Raw genomic sequence first — 26,388 nt, 5'->3', positions numbered from 1 at the left:
GACAAGTGAAATACAACAGAAGCTTTATTGGGGGGGACAGTGATGGGGGTCAGTTGGGACAGCCAAAGACCATCATGTTCTCAGAGAAGTTGGCCAGTTCATTGCACACTTTCTGGTTCTCCTCGTCTTGGCATTCTTCAGCATCGGGCCACAGCTCCACCCAGGTGTCCTTCCCAATGATATAGCTGATGCTAGTGGGAGACACGGAAGGCAGGTAAGGAAGGTGGGGGCCCGGGGAAGAGGGGCGGGCAAGCGGGGGCGGGGCAAGGGCGCGCATGCGCATCAGAGCTGCGCTCACTTGGGTTTCTCTCCCCACAGGTCCGAGGACAGGCCCCAGAAGAGGTACTGCTTCCCCTCCTGCAGCTGCAGGGCTGCTCTGCACTTGATGTGGCTGATGAACCTTCGCTCCTGACCCTCCTGCACCTCATCCGTGCCTGCAGGGGAAAGGAGGAGAAGCTGAGCCCGGGGAGTGGCGGGGGCACAAGGCAGGCAGGGCGCAGGGCGCAGGGCGCAGGGCTCACCTGACTTGATGAGCCGCGTGATGACCATTATGTACTCGTCGAAGTCATCCGACAGCTCTTTCTTGCGCAGCTTGGCCTTGTACACTGGGGCGGAGGACAGTGGGAGTCATGGGCAGGGCGGGCCGCGGGGCACCCGACCTCCCGGCGCACCTGGGCGTAGGGGTCCCCTCCAGCAGATCCGTGATACGTGTGGGATCCCAGCCAGTCTACAGTCCCTGCCTCGCCCGGTCACACATGCAGCCACATACGGTCACGCAGCTGCCGTCCCTCACAGCTGCACGCACAGCCGTGCGCACAATTCAGCCACTTGCAACTCATCGTACACGCGAGGACAGCTACTCCTATCCGATGTCACTGTCTCCCACAGTCATAGCCCTTCGCAGCGCGCACGCACACACACACGCATGCGCGCGCACACACCCACGCACGCACGCACACACAGCAGTCACCCACAGCCACAGCCTGAAGCGCGGCCACATGCAGCCCCAGCCACTCACACCGTCACACACACAAGCGTGACCACACCTGCCATTCCACGGGATCACTCGCACAACCGCAGCCACACGCGCTGATGCTTACATACAATCACACCTGGACACTCACCATAGTCCACCCCTGGCTCGCAGGCCTTGTCTAGCCTGTCGTCCAGGGTGACCTTGTCCTCCACCTGATGCAGGAAGCAGCTCTCTGTGGGGCGAGTGGGTGGGGGTATAAGTCCCATTTCTTGCCCAGGGCCCTCCACCCATGGCTGTGGCCAGCCCCAGGCCCATCCTTCTTGGTGTCCATTGGGTGTGGGTTTTGGGGGCCCCTCGGGTCACTCCTATGGACATGGAAGACCCAGCAGGTGTGGTCCACCACTTCCCGGTCCCTGGGAACCCACCCTCGGCACAGCGGCACATTTCATCGTGGCAGAGTTTGCTCAGCATTCCGTCCTCCTTCTCCGGGTGGTAGAACTTGGTGCACGTCTCATCTGTGGGCAGAGGGGGTGGGAAGGGTGAGAGGCCTGGGCCTCCACCCAGGACCATGCCTACGGGGTTCAGATTCCTGACTCCCGTCCCTCAGATTGGAGCTGCTAGGTCCCAAACCCTAGGACCCTTCCAGACCCCCAAGTCGTAGATCCCCGGGAACACCAGGCCCCCAAGTCGCAGATCCCCGGGACCACCAGGCCCCCAAGTCACAGATCCCTGGGACCCCCAGGCCCCCAAGTCACCGATCCCTGCGACCGTCAGACTCCAGGCCTCAGGTTGGTGCCTCACCCAGGTTGTAATAGGAGTACACCTTGACTGCCCCAGGCTGGACAAGCCCCACATCGAAGTACTGGTGGACTTTGAAGGACAGACAGTCTTCGGCTACATGCGAGATCTGGGGGGGGGGAGGAGGTTGGTCGGTGGGTGACAGGGGAGGAAGTCCAGCTTGGGGACGGGGGTTGGGGTGCTGGTGGAGAAATGGAAGAATCGAGGAGGGACCCGGGGGGAGCGTGGGGGGCAGGAAGTGGCAAAGATTTACGAGCAGTTCATCAAATCTATTTTCTTTTTCTCTAAAGCTCATGGCTAGGTTATATTTCTCAGCCTGTCTCTCCATGTGGTGCGGCTGTGCAACTAAATTCTGGTCAACAGATTGCTATCTGTGCTCATGTAAGCAACCCATGGTGATCAATACCTCACTGTATATTTGAAAGTTGCTAAGATTGCAAATCCTAAAAGTTCTCAACACACACACACACACACACATTGTAACGATATGACGTGATAGATGTCCTGACTAACCTCATTGTGGTGATCATTTCTGAATATATACATATATCAAATCATTACATCATACACCTTAAACTTACACAACGGTACATGTCAAGTATATAGCAATAAAGCTGGAAAAAATAAATGAGGAAGAAAAAAAGACAGACATGTGTATGTAATATGTGATAGACATGTATATTTAGAGAAAAATGCTAGCAATTAGTGAATCTGGGTAAAAGGCATATGGAACATTTTTATACTGCTCTACAATTTCTCTGTAAAGGTAGAAATTACATTTAAAAATTAAAAGCATGAAAACTGAAATACAAAAAAGTTAAAAAACCCATTTCATTCATAATCCTCTTTTCTTCTAGAAATTAGAAATAATAGATTCAGCAGAGGACTCTAAGACAAAGATCAGTGGAGTACTTGGCCAGCCAGGTACAGGCCAAGATCCCGGTGGAAGCCTTACCTTGTCCAGGTAGATGATGAGGGTGTTCTTATTGGAGACAGCCTTGTTCAGCTCATACTTAGAGATGTATCTGTCGACGCCACTGCTCAGCTGGAGAGGGCAGGGCGTGTGAGAGCCCCTCCTGGATCACATTCCCTCCCTCCAGCTTCCTCCGGACCCCAGGCTCCTTCCCACCTACCCAGCCCTCAAGCCCAAGACCTTCATACCTGCTTGAGATCATCAATGTCAGGAGAAAAGCCTGTCATCATGGATATATCCAGGATGGACATAGTGGCATCTTGGTCTCCCAAGTACCTGGATGGGGCAGGGAGACAGGGCTAGAGTCCCAGGTGGGGTCAGCCCTGGGGGTCACTACCTGGACAGGGGGTCTGATCAGGGACTGAGGCTTGGGGTTCCCACACAGCAGCACAGAGTGATGTTAGGTCTTACAAAACACTTCCCCAAGTGCAAGAAAGGAAAGGGAGCGTAATGGTCAAGGTGACGGATCGATCAGGCTTTGGAGCCCGACTTCATGGGTGCACGTTCGAGCTCTACGTGACATCTGATGAGTCACTTGACCTCTCCGTGCCTCAGTTCTTCTAGAAAATGAAGACGAGACTATGGGCAGGTCTCGCTTTGCACGATTCCGTCACGATGGTCTAACTCAATAACACTGGTCCCGCAGCAACGCGGTTCTAATTTTAGTACCACGGCATAGCAATGGCGAGTAATTGCCTAAAGGACAAACCTCGGTGCGAGCTCTTCAGTCCACCATCACAACTGATGGCCCATCATTTCACCTCTGTCTTGGTCTGTCAGTGACCGGTGACTGAGCATCCATCTTTCAGGTCATACACAGATAGCAAAGCATGTGGTTGTGATGCTTTCTTCTCTCCCAGTGAAAAACCCATGTGACACTTGACCAAAACGGTTCATTGGAAAGAAGGAACTGGCCGACAGAGATGAAAGTGTGGCAGAGAAAGGAAGAGAATGCCGAGAGCAGAGTTTCAACAGCACAGAAGTGGCGTCCAAGGGAGAAAGAGCAGAGTCTAGGAATGTGGGCCCCGGTGCCGTCGGAGGGGCCGTCCACGTGGCCAGAGGAACTCCGTGAAGGCAAGCGCACTGCCATACAGGAGGGAAACGGTTGTGCCCCCGAAACGAAGATGTCCCGCTACGGACAAACGTCATAGCAACGGAACTCTCAGATACCTCATGACGTTGAAAGCCCCGAAAATTAAATGTTGGAAGTTGACCCCAACTCAGGAGAGCACTTGACAATTCGAGGCACCACATAAGAGACGCTTGCTCCCCATTGTAAGTTACACAGAGAGAAGAGAGGAGGCTCTTTCAAATCCCAGCGCTTTGGGTAAGTGCTTTGCAAAACTAAAACAAAAACAGACCCAAACCACATCGATCTTCAGCGTTCTAGTTTTAAACTACAGTGCACGAAACAAATGGTCATCATGCTCTAGTTTTCATTTATACCTTTATAACTGGCAGTATGAGAGTTTGTAATGATGTGGTAAAAAACGAATTAAAAGTCCTGAAACAACTGTAATTCCCCTCGTGGATTATTAAGGTCAGCTCTTGTGGTCATGGCGAGTCTCACACTGCCATGCAAAGCAAGGACAGCCTGTGCTATCTATACCCTGGGGTGGGCTCTCGGCACCACGGCAGCCGTATGGTACACCTCCAGAAAGTACTAGGTACCACAGACATTATTTATAAGAAGTCTTGCTAGAGACAGAAGGGTGGCCAAGAAGAACCCCAGCGGCTCATCTCTTACTTGGCACAGAGATCGAGGAACATGGTGCTCTTAGCATCCTGAGGCTTCTTCACTGGAAACACAGAAGACAGAAGGGTGAGGTGGGCAGGAGGGTGGCAGACAGGGGAATGGCGGTGGCGGAAGGGCGACAGGCAGGAAGGGCCCTCATTGCTCCTACCTGTTGCAGGGGCTGGTCGTATGTTAACCCTGAGGTTGAACTTCTTGCAGGTCACTTTGCCTTTGACCTTGGCGTGGTACATTGTCACCACCTGGGGAGATGGGCGAGGAGACAAGGTGTCGGCTTGCCTAACTCAGGAAGGAGAGGGTCCCTTTTGGCAGTGAGCCGCGTAGGTGCAAGCTCCCTTCCTTACCGATAAAGTGCCTTGTCCTTTCCCTGACGCTGTGACCGTGAAGTCCTCGTTGGCCTTGGTCTGCAGGGAGCGGAGAGAGGAAAGAGAGCGTGCTGGGAACCAGGGTTCTCCCTGGCTGCGGCGGCCATCTGCGGGCCCGGGGAGCATGAGGATGAGAACGAGGAGGGTCTGTCCGGGCAGCTGTACCTCTTCTGATCGCAGGAGGCTGGCCGAGTCCCAGTGGATACGGTGCTCTATCGGAGCGCTGCGGCTGGGCAGGTTGATGGACACATCCAGATTCAGGTCTTCGTGGTCAGGGACATCCCTCTGGTACTGGGCCAAGGCTTGGAACACCATGAAGGTGGCCTAGAACCCGGGAGAGAGAAAGAGGCTGACCCGGGAGACTGAGAAAGTGGTTAGACCCCAAAGGGGGTGAAGAGGCTCAGATCAGAGCTGGGGCACGGACTGTGCCCTAGAACCCTCTGGACTTGGGTTTGGCGGATATGCAGGACGTGTTCTAGAACTCTCTGACCAGGGCTTGGTGATGCTAAAATTATGACCCAGAATCCACCAGAGAACACCAGGATGAGACTGGGTGTCACCGGACACTAAACACGTGTTCTGCAAGGGACAGAGACTTACACCAGAGCTTGGAGACACAGAAAGCACCTCTAGAACCCATCAGAAAGTGCGAGTGTAAGACTGAGGATCTAGCAATGTGAGAATGAGGGTAGTGTAAGATAAGGGTCCGGGAGCACTGAGGCTGTATCTGGAATCCACTTGTGAAAAAAGAACAACGTTGGAGCCTGGGGACACTAAGCAGATAATCTAGACCCCAACGGTGACACGGAGAGCGACTGGGACTCGAACAGCAGCCTGAGGTCGCTGAAGCTTGAGGGTGCTGGAAACAAGGCCTGGAACTCAGGAGGGAGACAGAGGCTTGGACAATGCCCTAGAATGACAGCCTATGGGGTGGAACCTGCAGTTAGACCAGTGCCACGGGGAGCCTGCTGGTCCGGAGAGCGTGGCCTAGAGTCCACCAGAGGGAGAGAGCCACTTGGTTGATTTCCTACAATAATTGAGAACCTGGTCCAGAACCCACTGGTGAGACAGGATAAATAAGGAGGGGGCCGGCAGAACCAGGAACACGGTCTAGAACCCACCAGGGAGAGGCTCCCGCCTCAGCCGGTGCCCGAGAACATGATCTAGACATCGGGAGGGAAGGAGGACTCGGAATACAGCCCGGGGCGTCCGGAAGGCAGTCCAGAACCCACAGGGAGATTCGCGACTAAGCAGAAGCTGATTTCTCAACTTCGTTCCGATTAGCTGCCTCTCTTGGTCTCAGCTTCCTGTCTGGGAGGCCATGGGAGGCCGGAGGAGGGAAGGGCACCGTTGCCTGGGGCATGTGGGACCACTTGCCTGGGTGGAGCCGTAGCCACCGCCGTAGTATCTCTGCTCATTGAGCCAGCGCACGACGGGAGGCACGGAGTCGAAGTCCTTGAGCTGCAGCAGGGCCAGCAGGGCATAGGATGTGGCCTCCACGTTGTAGAGCCTCTGGCCAGGCTCCTCCCAGCGGTTCCCCTCTGCAGAGAGAAGGCCAGCCCACGTGCTCACTGCTCTGTCCGGCCTGGCAACAGCTCAGAAGCAGCTTAGAGAAAAGATTCATGCTAGAGAGACTCTTGGGACTCAGGTCAGGAGAGGTCAGGTCCGGCATTCGAGGACCTCCACCTGCTGGTCCCTGCCTTGCTCTCCCCTCGTCATCGACCTTCACTCCTCCATTTCAGTTCTGACTATGGCTCCACCGATCTATGAGAGATTTCCTAAATTCGCCATGCCGTTCTTACCTCTGAGCCTTTGCGGATTCTGTTCTATTTGGAGCACCTTTTCTTCCCATCTGCTCCTGGCTAATTCTTTCCTACTGGGCACGATTCCAGTTAAGGGGTGCGCCAAGACAGAGTGGGGCCCTTCCTTCAGTCTCTTAGAGCATCCTGCGCTTCTCCCATCTTAGCGACATGATGCTCTACCGAAATCTGTTACCTCGTTCTTTCCTCAACCAGAGTGCCAGGCCATGATGGCGGGGGCTGTGCCATAGTCACTGTGATGCCCCAAGTGCCTGAGAAAGTCCTTTTGGCCGAGACCGTCACCAAGAATCATTTTCTCCTCTTCCTGGGCACACAGTGGACTCTATCTCTCAGATGCCTTTGTAGGTAGGTACGTCCACATGACGGAGCTCTGGCCAAAGGGGCCCCTTCCATGCCTGGCCTACCTCCGTGGACAGTCTTCCCGTGTCCCCTTCCGCTTAGACGGAAGGGTCCTGAAGCCCCGAGGCAGCAGAGCCATGAAAAGACGGAGCCTAGGCCACCGCATTGCTTATGGAGGAGAGCTGTCCACCGACTTGGGACAAGAGATCAACTTCTCTTGTTAAACCTCTTCGGTATACGTTCAGATGGGTTACATCAGTGAGTATAAACCTGACACGGTCTCATCGCCGAAGCTAATGATTGAGTGCTCACTCCGCGCCGCCCACTGCGCTAAAATCCCTATGCCATCGCCGTATCCAACCCTAATTACCCTCGAGGTAATGATGGCGTCAGTAACAATACTGAAGGCAATAACAGCATCGGCGATGGGTCTTTCGCCGTGCGCGAGACCTTCTGCCGGCATCACTCGGTTCATCTTCGCGATCACCCTGTGACGTCGGCGTCATGTTAAACACAAGGACCAGGCGGGTTACGTGCACCGCACGAGGTCTCGCAGTGAGAATGTGGCAGAACGGGGTTCGTTACAGCGAGTGCTCGACGCACGTTTGTGGAATGACGCAGTGGGTCTTCTCGAGTCACTTACAATGAGGACCTGTCACGCCTGCAGCCACCTGCCCCAGCTCAGCTTAGTGCCATCCTCCCGAGCTGAGCTTGGAGCTATCTGTCCACGCACAGCCGAGAGCCGTGCACCCCAGCTCCGGCCGGCCACCCTCAAACCTCAGCCGTGAGCCTCTCCTGACCCCCACGAGGCTGCCCCTCACCTGTGGCAGTGTTCAGAAATTTGTCCTGGAGGGGGCCATTCAGCTTGTCCAACTGGGCCAGGGCGTAGCCAGCAATGGCTACGCTGTATGGTCTCCGCAAGTTCAGGTAGTGGGCTGCAAGGAAGTCTCCTGCCTTCTGGATGCTGGCCCTCAGGCTCTACGAGAAAGAAGGTTGGCTGCTCTGGTGACGCGGGCACGGCTGTCACAAAGGGCCGGTAAGAGTCACATCAACACCACTTCCTAGGCTCAAGGTTGGTGTCCTTGGGACATTTCCGTTTCGGATCGTTTTAAGGCTTTCCCAGACACTTTGGCCGCCGTGAGCTGCTCTGCTGCTGAGTGTCTACTCTGGGCCTGGTGCAGTCTATATACCCAGTAATGTGCTGGTAAGTGTTTAACAACCAGTTCTCTCCTCCGTGGTGGGGCTGGTTTATCGATCGGTAATTGTTGCGGCGCAAACGCTCCCACCATGCTACCAACGTGCTGGACCCGGACACGGGGTGAGAAAGAGACACCTCGAACCGGCACCCGTGAGCTCGACTGAGCCGGCGTTCCCCTGGGAGCACCTCCTATCGAATCATCGCCGTCACCCTCATCACTGCCACCATCGGCATCACCAATCGCAGCTAGCACTGCGTGCCGGTCACGTATTCACTCGCTTAAGTCTTCCCAGGCGGGTACGATTTTCATCACCATGACTACCGCACAGGTGAGCAGAGTGAGACGCTGAGGGATGAGGGCTGGAGCCGGACGTGATTTGTAGGGTTTCCTGCCTTGCGTAGTGTAAACGCTACCAGGGCCAGTTTCGACCTACCAATGTGGCATCACTGAATGTAGAGTTTGGAAGAAATGGGTAATAGCACCGTATTACGTAGTATGCCCATCATACAGCTAGGACAGGTATAAATGACCTGGAGAGCCCCGATAATGATAAAAGTTAGTAAAATAAGAAGTGATGTGTTTTGAGTGTTTCTTATCTTTGTTTTACGTTTAATGTTTAGTCAAATTTATCTGAATTTATAATTTAATTTTTAATATTGATGCGTTTAATAACCAGCTTGAAAAGTTCCTGGAATAGGAACGATCATTTTTCTCAAGCACGTTCTAGCGCATTCTCGATCTGAACCTTAGCGGTCTGGTTCCACAGCCTATGCTACACCCTGTTATGAGGTTGCTATGCTGTAGTAGAAACTAATCCTTTTGGGCACCAGGCTCTCTCCTACACCCACCCCTGAATTTGTAGAAACCTCTCTTCCTGCCTTCCATTCACATGGCCACAGTGGGAGCAGCCATATTGCCCCAATAAGCCCTCCTTCTTGGTCTAAGCTGATTGGTTCAGAAGTGATCACCTGACTCAACCGAGGCAACCAGAATCCTTCCCTGGGAATCTGAAAACTCTAACCTCCCGTCTGGCTATTTCCCCACGGTAGGCTCGCCACGTTCTGCCAGGCTGGCTGAGTGGCAGGGAAAGCTGAATTTTTGTGCAAGAAGGATATGAAGGGCACCACCGTGAGGAACGAAGCATCCTGGACGAGTCCCCAAAACCACCTGCACTTTTGCTCTTGATAAATTCTTGGATCCTTAAAATAATTCTCCCATCAATTTTTGCCTAACCTAGGTCACACGTGTGTTACGTCTAGAACAAGGTAGAGTCCTAAACGATACAAAGTCATTATGCCCATTTTACAGATGCACACACTGAGGCCCAGCGAGGGGAAGTTCCTGAGAGTTAGGATCTCGGGTCAGATCTGCCTGACCCCACAGCCCGAGAGCTGCCTCGTCTCTACCAAAATTGCTTTCAGATCTGCAAGGTTTAAATCAGAAAGGTCTGGGTTCCTCTTTGCCACTCAAGGTAACGGCCTTCTCCCCGCCCTCTCTTTTCTGGGGTCCTGAGGAGGGAAAAGTAGCTGGCCGAAGGTGGGATCCCGGGGTTCCTCACTTACACGAGAAGCTAAAGGTCAAACACCCACTCTCAAAACCCCAAGACATGGGATGATTACAAAACCTCCAAAGTGGACGTGCCCCGGGTAGGAGAGAGGAGCGAGGGGACGCGGGACACTTACGTTGACCTGTTCCTCGCAAATATCGTTAGCCTCCTGAAGCGCGATGAGAACGAAGGCCGTGAGGGACACGTCTTTCTCCTCAGCATCTTTGAATCCACCCTGGGATGCGGAGCAGGAAGCAAGGGCGAGGTCACCGGTATGTCCCCACATGCCAACCAACGCCCCCTGCAGGATCGTTGAGTCAGAGCAGGGCTGGCTCTCTCCCCAGTGTCTCACAGGGGGGCCAAACTCCAGTTTTCATTCATTCATTCATTCATTCACTGATTCATTCTGCCAATGTTGTTGGTGCCATAGATAAAATGGTTGACAAAACCAGACACTGGTCCCAGCCCTCGTGGAGCTCCCTGTCCAGTAGGGGAGACGACCGTGAACCAGTCATCAGAGGTGTCATGACCACCTGCTGAGAGGAGAAATGGGTGTGCCAGTGACAATGGACAGTGGGAGTGTGGTTCAGCCAGGGAGGGTGGGAAGGGGGTCCCTGAAGGATGACAAGTGGGGCCACGATCTGAAGAACGAGTAGGATTTGGCACGCCAAGCCATGGGGACGGCATGTGCGAAGGCCCCGTGGCTGGACAGAGCGCGGCTCGAATGTGAAGATGTGGAAGCTCAGGCCGGGGCAGCAATTCTCCAACTTGAGCACACACCGAGGTCACCTGGAGCGATTCCTAGGCCCCTGAGCTAGTGCACCTAGGCTCCAGCTGGCGCTGCTGGCCTGGGGACCGCACCTGGAGAACCACAACTCTAAGGAGTTCTGGGATTATTTTCAAAGCAATGGGGAGCCAAGGAACTCTCATTGTGTACTGGACTCCACAGGTCTCCGGTTTTTGCAAAGCAGGAATGACTCTGACGACTACTTCCCTTCTCTGTTCCACCCCCTCCCTGCCCCCAACACAGTAAATTGGGCAAATGGCAGGGGGCATCCTTCCTCTTGTCCATTCCGCGACACGCAGGCCCCCCTCTCCCCGAGCCGGGCCTGAATTCCTGCCTCTTACAATCATTTCTTGGTGTATCACGGGTCCGTCCTCCTGGAATACTCCATCGGGTTTCTGCTTCTCCAGGATCAGCCATTTGACAGCCCCACAGAGGACTTCAGAGTCTATGGCGATGAGGTTGGCAGCTAGAGAGAAGACCTTGACCACGTAGGCCGTCAGCCTGGGGGTGGGCACAGAAAGTGAGCCAATTGGCTCTGGGATCCAGAGACTGCCATCCCGGGCAGCCAATGAGCAGAGAGGGGAAGGTCCCGCTGGGCGTGCCTTGTGTTGTATGCAGGAAGTGATTCACAACCGGTATACATCACTTCGCCAGTGGGTGCTTTGACTCTGGGGGTGGAGGGATCCCCCCCCACACACACACACTGCTGTGTTGGGGGGCGCAGTGCAGACCACCCCAAGCTGGGGATCCAGATCCCTTCCCAGAGGGGTGCAAGACGGAGGATGGGCGAGCTCACCAGGTGCTGGACGGCCGGCCCAGGAAGGCGGCGAAGGCTTTGTTGGGCTGTCTGAAGGACAGCTGCTGGGTGTACCCTGCAGGGAGGACAGAAGCGGCACCAGAGGAGCGGGAGCTCAGTGGGCATGGCGGCTGGTGCGTGCGTATCAGACAGGAGAGGGACGTAGAGAGGGGAAAGGAGGGAGAAAAGAGGAAGGAGGACGGGGAAGGATGTCTGGAGCGGGGTGGACCGGTGGGGAGCTTAAAGGGCAGAGGCACTCTCAGAGGGTGGGGGGACCAGAGAGAGGGGGTTCAGAGAGGCGGGGCTTCTCAAGTGGATTCAGGGGCAGGGGGCTCTTGGCGAGGGAGGGAGCCTAGAGAGCGGATCCCAGGGCTGAGGGGCCAGGGTCTCACAGAGGGGAGAGCAGGAGGCCCTATCCAAGGGGCAGGACCTTGAGAGGGGGTGCGGACTCAGGGGAGGAGAGAGCTCAGAGAGGGGCTCAGGGGACTCACCCTTCTTGATGAGATCCAGGGCCTCCTGCCGCTTCCCGAGGCCGAACTTGCCCCACTGCTCCGTCTGGTCCAGGTAGTGCACTGCGATGACCGTGGGGGTCATGCCGATCATGTTCTGCTCCCCGCAGCCCGAGGGCGTCACGATGAGGTGCGACAGCCGCTCCCCGTCGATGGCGTCCTCTGCCATCTGGGCCACTGGGGTCCCTGCAGCCAAAGGAAAGGACGGTGCTCAAGCGAGGAGACCCGCCCCGGGGTCAGGGGGGGCAGGGCTGCCCACGGTGTTCCCAGGCTCTCACCAGCCAGGGCCAGAGAGTCAGCGACAGCTGGGGCGCTGTCCCTGGGCCCCCTTGTTCTACCAGTGGTAAAATAATTCCAGGAACAATGTCATGGGTACTTATATGATGCTTGAAGCTATTTCCAAGCTCTGTCCTGAGAGAACACTGTATAGTACCTCATTGGATCTTCCCAACAATCCTTAGATATAGATCCCATTATTCACCTTCGTCACACATGAGGAAACCAAGAGCGTCCCCCCCAAACCTTACAGCTCACCAGGCCTCCATCCTAGGGAATTAGTTCCAGAATTTCTGCTCTTGAACTCTATTGCTTCTCATTTAAAGTTCCTTGTGAGTAAAGCTAGTTGCTGAACTGAATACTACCTACCAGGGGCCATCTACCGACAGACCAGGGAGAGACTCTTCTAGCTGAAGCAAAGGAGAGAGGCGCCACGGTTAAGCATTGCCATATTAGATGGAACCGGGCTCCCTTCTCGGGGCTCATGGTTCCCCTCACCTGACACCTTCCTAGGCCCCGTGGGGCAGGCCCGGGGGCCTCTCACCCTGAATGAGGATCTTGGTCTCCGACTCTGTGTCTGGGACTTGGTCGCTGAGGTCTGCAGCATGGACCTCCTCTCGCTGTACACCATCTGTGGGTCGAATGGGAGGCACCGATGGCACCTGCCCCCTCCTGCCCCCCCCACCCGCCCGCATGGCCCCCCTCCTGCCCCATCCCCGGGGCATCCCCCGGGCCTCGCGCTTCTCCTGCGGCTGACTCACTCTCGCCCAGCTGTTGTGGGTTCAGTGTGTGAACGGCCACAGTTTTGTTGACTCTGATTCCTTCCGGCTGGATGGTGTTGAGGAAAGGGCCAGATGGGCGAATAAAAGGACAGACGGACAGACAGCTGGTCAGCAGGGCACCGCTCTGGGGATTGCCGTAGTGCAGACCTGACAGCATCTGCCCGCTCTTAGCTGTGTGACTGGGAGCCAGCTAGTCAACCTCTCTGTGCCTCAGCTTCCTTCCTTAGAAGGAGGGAATACAAACGTCTACCGCACACCACTGTGCAAATCGACGACCGAATTCTAAATTAATAATAATGAAATAACGAAGCCTTCGGCAATCTTCCTATGTCCCTAGAAGTTTTCTTTATTCGGGTTAACTCATTTAATGTTCACAACAACCCACTGTGGTGGGTACCACTATTATTACTCTCATCTTCAGGTTGAGGAGTCTGGAGAACAGAGAGGGAAAGTAACTTGCCCAGAGTCACACGGCCAGCAGGACAGAACTGGGGTTCGAACCTGGTGGTCTGGGTCCAGAGTCTGTTTTCAACCCTGTGCCTCTCAGTGAGTTAAGCAAAATAAAAATAAGTTTTGGAAAGGAAAATTAAATTATAAAATAAAATATAAAAATGGAGATAACAAATGAAGTAAAATAACTACCAAATAGGAAAGAAAAAGAAAATACGTAAAAACAAAATTACATTTTAAGAGTCGATTTTTAAAATAAATGAGTGAAATAATAAATCTACAAAATAAAATAATAAAAAATAAATAATAGAGTAAAATAAAACATTGTGCATGAGTACTTGGCACCGTGTCCAGCACACAGTAGGGCGCTCAATTAAATCAGGAGCTATCGCAATACCAAAGGCTGACTCCAGGTCTCCTGCATCTCCAGGGAGACCTTTATCGTGGACAGAATCCATCCTCCTTTCACCTGGTAACAAGGCCCAGATTGTCCTTCGCAGACTGAGTGTCCTCTCATGGTGTGCTGGTAAATATCTAGCGACCAGCTCTCCAGGAAGAAAGAAATCCTGACTTATAGCACTGCCAGTTTCCTTGGTGTAAATGTCCTCACCTCGATGGGTTTCAGGTTACCCCTCTCAGCGAGCGCAGGATTGGGGAGACCCGGGCACAGCCGGCCACGAGGGCTCTGGTGCCCGACTGCGTCTTCTCCCTACCGGAGTCCACGCCGAGCCCTACTGGGGCCCGAGGTGAAAGAAAATATGTGTGCCCTACATCTATATTTCGATTTATTTTTAATGGTAATATTATCCTAGAACATCAAGTAGTTGAAAAAAGTAAGAGTGTCTTTTCATTAAAGCCAGGTACGAAAAGTGTTAATACATTCTGGTTTGGGTATAAATGAAACATTTCAACATAAAATCACACTGTCAGTTTTGACACATTTCCTTATAGTGTTTCAAAATTTTTTTCAACTACTTTATCAATTTTGGGAGAAATTACCCATAACATTACAGAGGCGTGTCTGAGGGGTCCTCATTTTTCCTTTCGCTTCAGGCTCCAATATTGCCCGGCTGGACACTCTTAGATCCCATCTCTATTTAAAATTTTGACGTTTTGTTCATCGCAGATTTTTTCAGCATTAATTTTGATTTCTCAAACTATTACATTAAAAATTAGTGGTCTTGTTTATGATTTCACATTTTGCTTTAAGATATTAATAAATGATAATAAAAGCCTTTTATCAATGATTCTATGATATTTGAAAGCCCTCCACACTGTGAGAAAGAGTAGAAATATCACTGTTAACGTATATTTTAAGAGCAAAAATCATAGGTAAAAATAGAACTTTTCTATGTTTTCGGATCATAAAATTTGGTCTTCGAAACTTGTTTTCCCAAGATTTTTAAAGTCGAAAGAAAACTCCTCTACGTAAATGTCTTACAAAATACCATATTTGGCATTAAAATATATTTAAATAAAAATATATTATTGACCTTTATTACTGAGGTTCGGGGCACCCCCTTAGAATTTCATGCCCGAGGAGAACGTCTCACTTGACTCACACTAATCGTGGCCCTGCTTTCGACCTCGAGGGCTCCTGAGCTGCCTCACCTGGACACAAGACCTTCCTAGTGTCTCAGAACCTGGGTCGTAAGACTGGGGTGATAGCACGAGGGGAGGAGCAGTCTGTCCCGAAGGACGACAGGGAGCAGGGACCCGAGAGACTCACCACGACCCTCAGCGTCTTCTTGACACCATCAGTGAGGAGGAACTCAAAGACGGTGGCCTTGACCTCCACCTCCTGCAGGCCGACCTTCAGCGGCACAATGACAAAAGGCACGGGCAAGGAGGACGTGGGATTGATGGTGAAAACCTGCTGGTGACGCTTCTTGGCAGTGGCCATGCTGCAGAAGGCGGGATTGTAGAGCAGTTCCACCCTCACCTGATGGGGAGAGCCTCAGGTCAGGGGCAGGTGCCACGGCCCCGCCCCCCAAGCCCCTCTCCAGTCCACACAGGCCCCAGGACCCACCCTGAGTTTTCTGGTCTCGTGGTAGTTGTAGAGGACAGCTCGGATCTCCACCTGCTCGTTGCGCACGACAGAGTAGGGCAGCCGCAGGTCGATGAAGAAATCTTGTACCACTGTGACTTCATAGGGGTCAGCCACACAGATCCCTGCCGGGCGGGGGAGGGGGGGGGGAAGGACAGAACGTGAGTGTCAAGGGCAGGGGGTGGGCAGGTGGGATAGGGTCCAAGTTCGGCTCCAAGTTCCTGCCGCTCCCTGCTGGGCGTCGTGTTAAAGGGCAGGCTGAGATTCAGTGGGTCAGGAGGGGGTGTCCTCAGAAAGTAAAATGATAATAAAATATATAAAATATAATTGATCACAAATAATGATGAAACAAAAATGATGATAGAGTATAATACATCCTGGCTTGGGTATGAAGAAATTATTTGCACTTAATGTTGTGAGTTTCGATACACCAGCTCTTCGACAAATTTAATGCTCTGGGACAAAATTAACCTTTAAAATGTATATAAAATTAACCTTAAAATGTATATAAAACCTGCACATGGAGCACACAGTTTTCCTGTCGCCTCGAATTCCAGTATGGCTCGCCATGGCTCTGGTCTCTATTTAATATTTGGATATTTTGTTCATCATGGATTTGTGTGTTTTTTTTGCATTCGCTTTGATTTTTTAAGAACGATTGCCCTAAAATATTATTTATCTTGATGACTGACATTTTCGACGCCCACTTCAATGTGCACTCCAAGTCAGTGCCTCCTCTTCCTCACCCAGCTCCCAGCCCCCCCTAAATGCTACCCACATTTAGCTCGTCCTCCTCGGGTCTGGTTGGCGGCCAGGGGACACATACGCCTTCTTGCCACGTTTCCCAAACTGACCACCCACGTTTCCATTCCCATTTCATCCTGCTTCCTCTTTCACCTTTCCTTAATTGCTTTACCCCCACTACTGTGTCGACGTCTCCTCTTTAAAGGTTTTATACGGTGGCAAATGATTCTGTGTGACAGTACCATAGTGAACGCGTCACGGTACGTTGGTCCAAATCCACAGAATGTACAACGTCGCATCGAGAGTGAGTGCCAATGTCAGCTACGAACTTGGGGCGCTGGTGACGCGTCAGTGTAAGTTCACTGACTGTAACAGAAGCACACTCTTGTGGGGATGTTGGCGGGGGGAGGTGGTGCACGGGGAGGCAGGGGGTACACAGGAAATCTCTGTATTTTCTGCGAAACTAAAACTACTCTAAAAATACAATCAATTAAAAGAGTAAAAAGCACTGACTGCATCACCCAGTAACCAGGGGGCAGCGTGTCAGTCACCAGGAAACAGAGGGTCACTTCCGGTGGGAAAATGCGCAGGCGCGCCGTGGGCGGGGCCTCCGGTGGGCGGGGCCGCCATGTCTCACCTTTCTTGTTGGACAAGCTCACAGCCAGAATCTCCCAGGTGGTGATGGAGTCCTTCAAAAACACGTTCACGGTCTTTGAGGAGATTCTGGAAGGAGGAGATGAGGGGGCGCGGGAGAGCAGGTTTGGAAGGGGCCAGGAGACAGACGGGGGGGAGCAGGGTGGCCACGTGGAGGAGCCCCACTCTCGGTTATGGGGTTCCACTGTATTCCAAAAAGAGAGGGGTGGGCGCATGCACATTTAATGGTCTTGTCTGGGGTGTCAGCAAGAAGTGGCCCAGGGGTGGCTTGAATGGCGGGGGTGGTTATCCCAGCCTCACCCATTTTTCTCTGGGTCTTTTAACTCCTCGATGGTCCACAGCCAGCTCTCAGGGAACTGGCTTCGGGAAATGATGTCTTCTTCTGGAATGATGTCCTCATCCAGGTCACCTGGGAAGGCGGGAAGCCAGCTGAGTCTAGAACAGGCCCGCTTCTCCTGCTGTTCCCTGGACACTCGCCTCTACAGGCCTGGAGGGGCCTCTAGCACGGAAACACCCCCATGGCCATGTGATGACTTTGGGTGGCCCGGGCACGTTTGTCTTTCGGGGCTCTTGCCTCCACAAAAACATGAAAAAATCCTATTTTACTACTGTGCTGGTATAAAGGAAAAAATCATCCAGGCTGGGTTATGTCCATTTCCCCCGCTCTGGTTTTCAAAGAAATGAAAGCCTTTTGTGAGCCTGTAATGGGCTCTATGTCACTGGCGTAGAAGGCAACATGCCTAGTTATTATAATTAGCAAAGCAATTAAAGTCCTTTGTTGGGAATCTTTGTGTCTTTTGAGGCAGGGCGTGGGATAGGGTGAAGGGGGCGCTGCCTGCATTCCGGCTGGAAGGACCGGGAAATATCTGTCCACTTTGGCAACAACTATCCTTGAGAGGTGGCTACTTATTTCTAACTCTGCCCCCCCCCCAAATAAAAGCACAAATGTGCACAAAAATTACATGTTATCATATAAGGCGTCCATCCATAACTGTTATGTTACTGGCTAAAGGAAAATTGATAGTTGGGGAAATCGTCTGGACTTAAATTTTAAAAGAAGTTTAGAAAGTAACTAAAGAGGAATAAAGAGGAACTTTGCAATGGGTGGTGGACACCCCCTTGATCAAGGAACCAGGCCTCCCATCACCGATAATGGGACAAACCAGTGTCACGTGCCTCCTGACGTGAAGCGCCCGAGGAGGACACGACCTCTCTACTGTGACAATCCTGCCAAAATGCAAAACCTAAATGCGATCACGAAGAAAGGTCAGACCCGAGTTGCCAGACTACCCTCAAAACGCCTGGCCTGTGTGTTCTTAGATGTCAAGAACCGAAAGTCATAGGAAGACCGAAGAGCTACCAGGGGTCGGACAGATACCGGACACAGGACACACGAATGTGCGATTCTGAGCTGAGTCCTTTTCCTATCAAGGACTGAAAACTGAAACAAACGAACAAATAAAAGACAAAAGAAAGAACAACAACAAAAAAAAAATGGCAAAACTTGAGCGAGGGCTGTGGATTAGACAGCGGGAATGACTCAACACTAACATCCTCATTCTGGTGGCCGCGCCGTGGATTTTAGGAGAATATCTCCTAAATGCAGGGCCGGTCAGGACCTCGGCGGGCCACTCCCGCGGGCAGGGCCCCCCAAAACCCAGAAATGCACTCTAAGCTGTTCGGGAGTCAGGGCAACAAACAGTACAAGGGGTAAACAGTTTTCAATCTGCACGACAGTTTTGCTGTAAGTTGGAGAATGTCGAAAGAAACAACGAAGATGATTTGCGTGTGTGTGTGTGTGTGTGTGTTTGCCGGCCTGCCGCTGTGAAAGTCTCCCCATCTTCCTTAGTTTTTAAGCAAAGGCATTCTTCTCTGTTACTTTTCGTCCTGGGGTTGATGGCATAATTTCTCTCGGTTTCCAGTGCCCAGTGTCAGGGGACAGCGGGGCGCGCGGGGACTTACTCCTGGCCAGCCCCAGCTCGTCGTCGCGGCTGAGCTCGGCCCGCAGCTTGGTGATGTGGTCGCAGCAGTCCAGGAAGGCGGCCACGCACGCCTGGCCTTGCAGGATGAACTGCGCGCGGCGCTGGCACGGGAACTGCATGGGGTTCTCGCGCATGCCGTCCTCGCAGCACCTGCGCAGCTCCTTGTCCGCGTACTGGCCGGCTGTGGGGGCGCAGGGCCGGTCAGGCCCTCGGCGGGCCACCCCCGCGGGCAGGGCCCCCCCAAACCCGGCCCTTCCCCTCCCGCTGCTTTGGCCGGGGTCCCGGACTGACGGACGAGATGCAAGGGCGGGTCGGGGGCCCCCACCTTTGTCCTTCCGCTTCTCCATCAGCTGCACCGAGCGGCGGCGCCGGGCGGCGGGCTTCGGGCACTCGGTATCTGAGGGGCAGGTGGACCGGGGGTGAGACGCGTGAAGCACCTACTGCGTGTGCTTCGTTCACGCCCCACGGCGGCCGCTGGGTGGGAGCGTGACCGCTCGCACTAGCGGGGAAACTGAGGCTCGCAGAGGAGAGCGGGGTGCTCGAGGGTGGTGGAGGCGGGACTGGACGCCGGGGCTCCCCGCTGGAAGCGCGGCCCCGCCCTGGCCGGCCGCCGGCCGCTCCTCACCTGTCCTCTGCTCGGTCTGCAGGCCTTTGTTCGTCTGGAAGGCCAGCCCCGCGTCCTTGAAGACCCCGGCGTAGTCCTTGCCGCTGCCCGGCGTGCAGCCGACGTCCGCCTTCTCCACCGTGTCCCAGATCTGCGGGGCGCGGCGCGGGGCGGTCAAGGCCGCTCACGCCAGGCCCGCGGCGGCGCCTGGGCCACTCGCCGGCGCACCCGTCAGCCGCGGTCCCCGGGCTCTCCCCGGGGGCCACCCGCAGTGCGCCGCTGCTGGACGCGCGCCCGCACCCTTTGCGTCCGCCACCCCGCACCCCCTCAGCGACGCGGGGGCGCACCTTACTCTGAGTCAGCTTGTTCTTCTTGTTCAGCACGAACACGCCTTTGTCCACGGCCACCAGCCCCACCCGGGCGCCCTGGTTGCCCTCGATCCTCAGGGCCATCTGCTGTCCAGGCACGTGGGGCTTTCCGTCCTTCTTGGCATTTTTCACCACCAACTGCGGGGAGGGTGGAGGGGTGCGAGGGGCAGGTCAGTCCCCGCAGACCCCGGCCTTGGCCAAGGGCACAGGCCGGCCTGGGCTGGTCTGCAAAGACAGGAAGGTGGCCGCCCGCAGGGAAGAAGGGAGAAGCGTGGAAACCGCATCGGCCAGAAAGTCAAGGGAAGTCGGAGAACTGGGGGCGAGGGAGACCCCGAGACCGGGACGGAGAGGGGAGCAAACGAGAAGGAAAAGGAGCAGACGCAGGACCAGGGCCGCTGCTCCCCAGGGAGAGAAAGGGCTTCGCAAGGCCGGAGAGGGGCGGGGCGGAGCCAGAGTCCCCGGACGCCCGCGGAGAGCCGCGGGGACGCTCACCGTGCCCACGCACAGGTCCTTGACGTCCACCCACACGGAGTCGGCCACCACCTCCCGCCCACTGGCGCCCATCATTGTGTAATAGGCCACCAGGCGGAAGGAAGGAATGAAGTCCGTGGTGATGGCCAGCGGCAGCACCACCAGGTTCTGGCCGGCCTCGCGCTTCTGCCGACCCACCTTCAGCAGCTTCCCCTTGTTCATGATCTGGGGGGTGGGGGGGACAGGCTGGCATCAGGATGGGGCAGCATGGGGGAGGGCTCCGGGGGTGCTGGGGAAGCGGGGCGGAGGGGGGCCTGGGGGTTCCGCGACGCCACAGACCAGGTAGGTGTAGTAATGGATCTTGGCGTCCACACCGGGGTCCGCTCGCAGGTGGAAGTTGACGTTGAGTGTGTCCCCTGGCTTCAGCTCCACGCGGGGCACGGACAGATGCAGGAAGTTGTTGGAGTTGCCCATGGTGTTGTAGGGCAGGGCCTGCATGGAGTTGGTGGCCTGTCGTGCCTTCGGAAGGCCCTCCTTCATGGTGCGTACCTGGCCGGGGACAGAGGGATGCATGTTACCCACCACCCCCAAGATGTCCCTGTCCTAATCCCTGGCGCCTGGGAGTTTGGTATATTAAACGACAAGAGGGACTCTGCAGACGGGATTGAGTTAAGGATCGGGAGACAGGGAGACTATTGTGGATTATTCAGGTGGGTCCGATGTCATCACAGGATCCTTATGAGACATATGTGCAGACGGCAGCGCCCCACCGTGTGGACAGGAACCCCTCTAGACGAATGAAAGACCTCTACGCGAACGGCGAGGCCCCCGTATGCAAATGAAGGACCCCACCATGCACGTGACAGGATCCCTATGCACAAAGCTCAGGACCTCACTATACAAATAGAGCCCCCCACGGTTCCCCGGCGTGGGGTCCCGTGGCCGGCCAGACTCACGGTGATGTCCAGTGGCTTCCGGTCTTTGTGTGTGTTGATGGTTAGCTTGACCACACCGTCGTCCTGGGTCAGGGACTGCACGTCCAGGGAGTCCTGAGTTGTCACGGGGACACGGCGGGCGGGGGAGCCGTCGGGGTTGGTGACGAACACCTGTGGGTGCAGGGGCGGGTGAAGGGGGTTCCGTAGACCCGGAGGGTGGCCAGGGCTCAGGAGCAGAGGAAGGGGCGTCTCACCGTGAGGTCGAAGGGCATGGCGGGCTTGAAGAACCTGGAGGTCTTGGTGAAGTGGATCTGATAGGGGGAAGTCACGATGGGGATCCCAGTGCGTTCTGCCTCCACCATGTCGCTGCCTGGGGGTGGAGGGGCAGCCGTGAGGGCAGGCTCCCGGGCCGCCCGTCAGGCTGGACCCAGCCTTCATGCTGGGCTCCCTCCTCGGACTGGGTCTCCACTTCGTCTGGGCCTCCCCGTCAGCCTGAGCCTTCCTCGTCACACCGAACCCCACCTTCACCTGGGCCCCCTCCTTCAGGCTGGGTGTCCCACCTCAGACTGGGCAAACCTGCTCAGACTGGACCGTTGGCGGCGCTGGGCCTCTGCCCTCAGGGCAGGCCTCACCTGAGTGTAGGATGACGGTGACGGACACATACAAGGACTTGCCCACCAGGGCATCCTCTCGGGAGGGCTGCACCCCATCCAGAAGCACCTCCCGGCTCAGCGTGGCCTCCCCGGTGCCGTCCTCTAACTGGGGGAGGAAACGACGGGTCTCAGCCAGGGGCAGGGGCTCCGGTGGGGAGGGGACTCAGAGAGGGAGAAGGAGGGCTTCAGAGCGGAGGAGGCTCAGCGAGGCCTCTGGCAAGTACCACAACGCGGGTGAGGGACTGGGCCAGCGAAATCCTCTGGTCACCATCCTGGACCCCAAAGATGACAAAGGCTGTTCCTTCCACATTCTTCCCGTACAAGAACCTGTGTGGTGAGGAGAGGCTCGGATTCTCCCCTGCTGAACAGCTGAGTGTATCCCCACACTTCCGCCGGCCATGTGAGGACCCAGAGCCCGTGGCCTCTCATCTCACCGTGACCTAGTCCTCGCCTGGCCCTCACCTGATCCTTTGCCTGGTCCTTGGCCTGGTCCTTCACCTGGTCCCCATCTGACCCCTCCCCCTTGGTCCCTCGCCCGGCCCCTCACCTGGCCCTCAACTGACCTCTCGCCTCTCCCCACCCCTCTCCCCTCACCTGGCCGTGATGGTGACCTCCAGGCCCCTTGGGTCATCAATGTAATAGAATTTCTCTTCAGGCTCCACTTGGACCTCGAAACTGGGCAGCACTGGGGGAGAGATGGCTCTGGTTGGGGGCTGGTGCGGGCTCCTGTGTGCGGGCCCCCTGCCCCGGCTCCCCGCTCCTCTTACCATACTCCTTCACCTCGAACTCCGCAGAGAAGACCTGCTGCGGCGAATCTTCATAGTAGGCTTGGATCTTCCACTGCCCCATGCTGTGGGGAATGCAGGCGGGTGAGCAGGCTGGGCCCGGCAGCTCCCCACTCCTCCCAGAACAGGGGAGCCCTGCACCCCCTCCTGGAGGGCCTGACATACTTGACCAGCTCCGGAATATTCCAAGACAATGGCAAGATGCCTATCTGGTTTTGAGAAGACAGAGTTTCCCGCTTGATGGGAACGCCTTCGGGTGTCTGTGGGGAGACAGGGAGAGGTGAGGCTCTTCAGAGACCAGGCCGCTAAGTTTCAATCTGCGTCTGGACACGCTTTGCGTCATGTCTACAGGGGCAGTGGTTAAAAACATGGACCTAAATCAGTCAGTCTGGGTTCAAAGCCCAACTGTGCTACCTATAAGCTGTGTGACCTTGGGCAAGTTACTTAACCTCTCTGTGCTCAACGTGCACCTCTAAAAACAGGAGAAAAACATCACCCCTAATTTACTGGCCTGAGACATGGCTCCTGTAGGCAGGAGCTCATTGGTATCGGCGCCCCCCGAATATTAATAATAACTACTATTATTACCTACTTTTGCGCCGCACCCTGAGCGTGCGTTTGATTTGTGCAGAGCCACACGCGAGTGCCGACATTTGACATCGTGACGTACACAAATAGCCGTTTCACGTGCCCGCATTTTATTGCCACTGTCGCCAGCAGTTAGACATCAGGAGACGTCGCATGCCAATATGGGTTTCTGGCTTCTCCGAGAAATCGGGGTGCCTCGGCGATGCTCTCCTGGCGACGCTGCATTTCCCTCCTTCCTTGAGCCTCCCTGCCTCCCTTCCCCCAGTAAGTTTTTGTGAAGCCCTGCTATGTGCCACGCACTTTGTTGGGTTCAGGAGATGAGGTCCCTGAACGAAATCATAAAACCCTTCCCCTAGGGAATTTGGGTTCCGTGGAGGATGGCGGAGAGGGCGATTAACGAAGAAATTAATCTAATTTAGAGGATGCCAAGGGGAGATGGCAGAAAGGGTGTGTGTGTGTGTGTGTGTGTGTGTGTGTGTGTGTGTGTGTGAGAGAGAGAGAGAGAGAATGTGTGTGTGTGTGGAGGAGGAGTTGCAATTTTACAAGTGCTCTGGGAGGCCTCGCTGTAAAACTGGGACATTAACAGTTGAGCAACGCCTTGAAGATGGTAAGGGGGCGAGTGGAGAGGATATTGGGAGGAGGAGGGTCTTCTGGGCAGCGGGAACAGCCACTGCGAAGGCCCCGGGCCTGGCGTGTTGGAGGAACAGCCAAGAGACTTGCGCGGCCGGAGCAGAGTGAATGAGGGGGAGAGAGGGAGGAGGGGACCCGGGCAGGTCGCGCAGGGCCTTGTGGGCTGCGGCCAGAATGTGGGCTTTTACCTCGGGCAGGTGGGAGCCTTGAGTCAGGTGCTCACAGGCGCCCCTTGGCTGCAGTAGGCGGAACAGACTACTACATAGAATTACGTCATTATCCCAGTCGTGAGGCGAGAAAACTGAGGCCCAGGAAGGTGAGCCGCCTGTCCAGAGTCACAGTCGCCAGGGGTTTCTCTGGAGCCGGAATGAATCCGTGGGCGCACGCACCCCTCCCCGCGGTCTCCCCGGGCCCTCGCCCATCTCCGGAACTCTCTGCGCCTCAATATATTTCTTTGCTTTTGGGTCTCTGCCGCTGGGCTTTTCTGGTTTCTCTTTCTCTGTCTCTCTATCTCTGTCTCTTCCCGATTCTCTGACCCGAGCACGTCTGGGCCCCCGGCTGGCTGGTACCTCAATGCTGACGACCACGGTCCGGCCCACCGGCAGCAGCGTGTCGTCGACAGTGAAGATCCGGTAGAGGACTGGACGTGGTGGGAGGGAAAGGGACAGCTCGGTGAGGCCCTGCCCCTCCCAATGCCCCCTGCCCTTGCCCGTGCAGCCACTCCCCAGCCCCCTGACCTGTGGAGCCTGGGGTGTAGATGGTCTTGTCTGTCTGGATGAAGAGGTAACCGCTTTGGAGGCTGACCAGCACCAATTTCTCCACGATGATGTTCCCGAACTGTGCCTGGACAGTCACGAACTTGTTCCCCTTCTCTGATCTTAATTCCTTGCTGGCCGGGATCTGGGCATGGACCAGGACATTAGAAGGGGTCTGCGCCAGGGCCCCTTGCGCACGGCGCAACCTCTCCGCCTTCGGCTGGGCCCACACCTGCCCGTCACTCCTGGCCTCCCTAGTTTGCTCGAGGTTGGGGAGAGGGGGGCCTCGGAGAGGGGGCACAGGCAAGGGAGGGGTAGTGGTCAGAGAGGACGCAGGAAGGCGGAATTAGACAGGGGTCTAGGAGGATGGGGGTGGGGAGGTGGGGGGGCCTCAGTATGGGAAGGGGGCTCAGGAAGTGGAGAAGGGGCTCAGAGAAGTGAGGGTCTCTGAAGGAAGAAAGGGCTTAGAGGAGGAGGGGCTCAGAAGGGGGAGGAGCTTGGGGCAGAAGGGGCGGGTCTTCACGAGGGGAGGGGCCTCAAAAGGGGAGGGACTTAGAGACACCAGGGACCTGAAGGGGAGGGGCTCCAGAGGCAAAGCTCAGGGACAGGGGTGTTGGGGGGGTGTGGGGAGTGGGGGTTGTGGGGTAGCGCCCAGAAGGGGTGTGGGGGCGCCCGCAGGGCCCGGCTCCAGAATGCGCCCACCTTGATGGTGACCGTACTCATGTGGCCGTTTTCTTTGGTCAGCGATGTTTTCTCTGTGGCCAGCACTTGCTTTTTGCCCGGGAAGTCTTGGACGGTGACCGTGACTTCTAGGATGTTGTCATTCACGTCGTGGGCCTCCAACACCACGGTCTCTTTGTTCTCCAGCCTCAGGACGTTGGGCGTGATCATCGAGAACCTGCGGGAGAGGGGCCCGGGGTCGTCCCGGGGGACCCCACATTCCAGCCCTCGCCGGGGTCAGCGCTCTGCCCCAGCCCCTGGTCCCGGAGGAGGGCCAGTGACCGGCCGACGGCTCAGGAGCTGAGACTCTTCGACCTCGGAACCTCAACACCAGAACCGTCAGCTCCCCCAAGTCTCTAGACTTCCAAACCCGCAATCGGAGAACCCACATACGTACTCCTGAAGCCCTAACCTCTACAGTTTTAGAAACCCCAAGCTCAGATTCCCAAACTATACACACCCAAATGCATGCTCCAAAAAACCTTTAAACCCCCAATCCTGAACACCCCAAGCCTCTACCTAAACCTCTAGCACCCCAGGCCTGTAAATATAACCAAATCCATCCCCCAAGGATGAAAAGCCCACACCACATCTCTACAAACGCTGAACCCATAAGCCTTCTAACCACCAACTCCTCCCAAATCTTGTAAAGTCCAGCCCCCCCACCCCCCACGGAACCACTGAGTGCCGCTCACACCCTGAACCTACAGGCTCCCAGCTTCGCCAACAGCCAGCTCCCCCCGACACCCCACACACGGTGCCTGAGGAGTCCCTCATCTGCCCAGCCTGCAAACTCTCAGAGTCACAGGCAGCCCCAGCTGCTCACCTCTCCCCCACTGACCCTACAGGGACCCGAACCCTCAAATGCCCACTGCCCCCTCAGAAGTCACCTTGTATGGGGCGGGGTCGTGACTACTACTCACATGGGATCCCCCAGGGCCAGGGGGAGGCTGGTCAGCAGCACCAGCAGCAGGCTGGGACCTAAGGCAGGCCCCATGGTGCAGGGACAGTGGAGGGACCAAGGGACGGAGGGACAGAGGGATGGAGGGAGAGGACAGGGGGAGTGAGCAGAGGCCGCTGGAG

General features: G+C 55.6%; 1 protein-coding gene across 1 annotated transcript; it reads right to left on the bottom strand.

The window, feature by feature from the left end:
- On the bottom strand, positions 1–26,388 carry C3 (complement C3). The gene is made up of 41 exons (XM_016145428.2): positions 26,229–26,388; positions 25,288–25,483; positions 24,568–24,730; positions 24,400–24,470; positions 22,778–22,872; positions 22,595–22,677; positions 22,422–22,512; positions 22,052–22,154; positions 21,807–21,933; positions 21,429–21,544; positions 21,196–21,345; positions 20,579–20,788; positions 20,261–20,464; positions 19,748–19,906; positions 19,422–19,551; positions 19,122–19,193; positions 18,777–18,977; positions 17,115–17,223; positions 16,798–16,883; positions 15,399–15,541; positions 15,099–15,311; positions 12,899–12,965; positions 12,682–12,768; positions 11,844–12,047; positions 11,353–11,428; positions 10,898–11,057; positions 9,906–10,004; positions 7,846–8,002; positions 6,243–6,406; positions 5,031–5,189; positions 4,845–4,904; positions 4,652–4,742; positions 4,495–4,546; positions 2,936–3,023; positions 2,730–2,819; positions 1,778–1,883; positions 1,402–1,491; positions 1,125–1,208; positions 522–605; positions 299–434; positions 1–191 (listed from the first exon to the last, which is right to left on the bottom strand). Exons 1-41 carry the CDS (start codon positions 26,300–26,302, stop codon positions 50–52), a joined length of 4,992 nt encoding a protein of 1,663 aa, XP_016000914.2. The 5' UTR covers positions 26,303–26,388; the 3' UTR covers positions 1–49.

The sequence above is a fragment of the Rousettus aegyptiacus genome, unplaced genomic scaffold (genome assembly GCF_014176215.1).
Source record: "Rousettus aegyptiacus isolate mRouAeg1 unplaced genomic scaffold, mRouAeg1.p scaffold_m13_p_16, whole genome shotgun sequence".
Taxonomy (NCBI): Eukaryota; Metazoa; Chordata; class Mammalia; order Chiroptera; family Pteropodidae; genus Rousettus; species Rousettus aegyptiacus.
The sequence above is the reverse complement of the archived record's forward strand: the minus strand, read 5'-3'. Positions and strand labels throughout refer to the sequence as shown.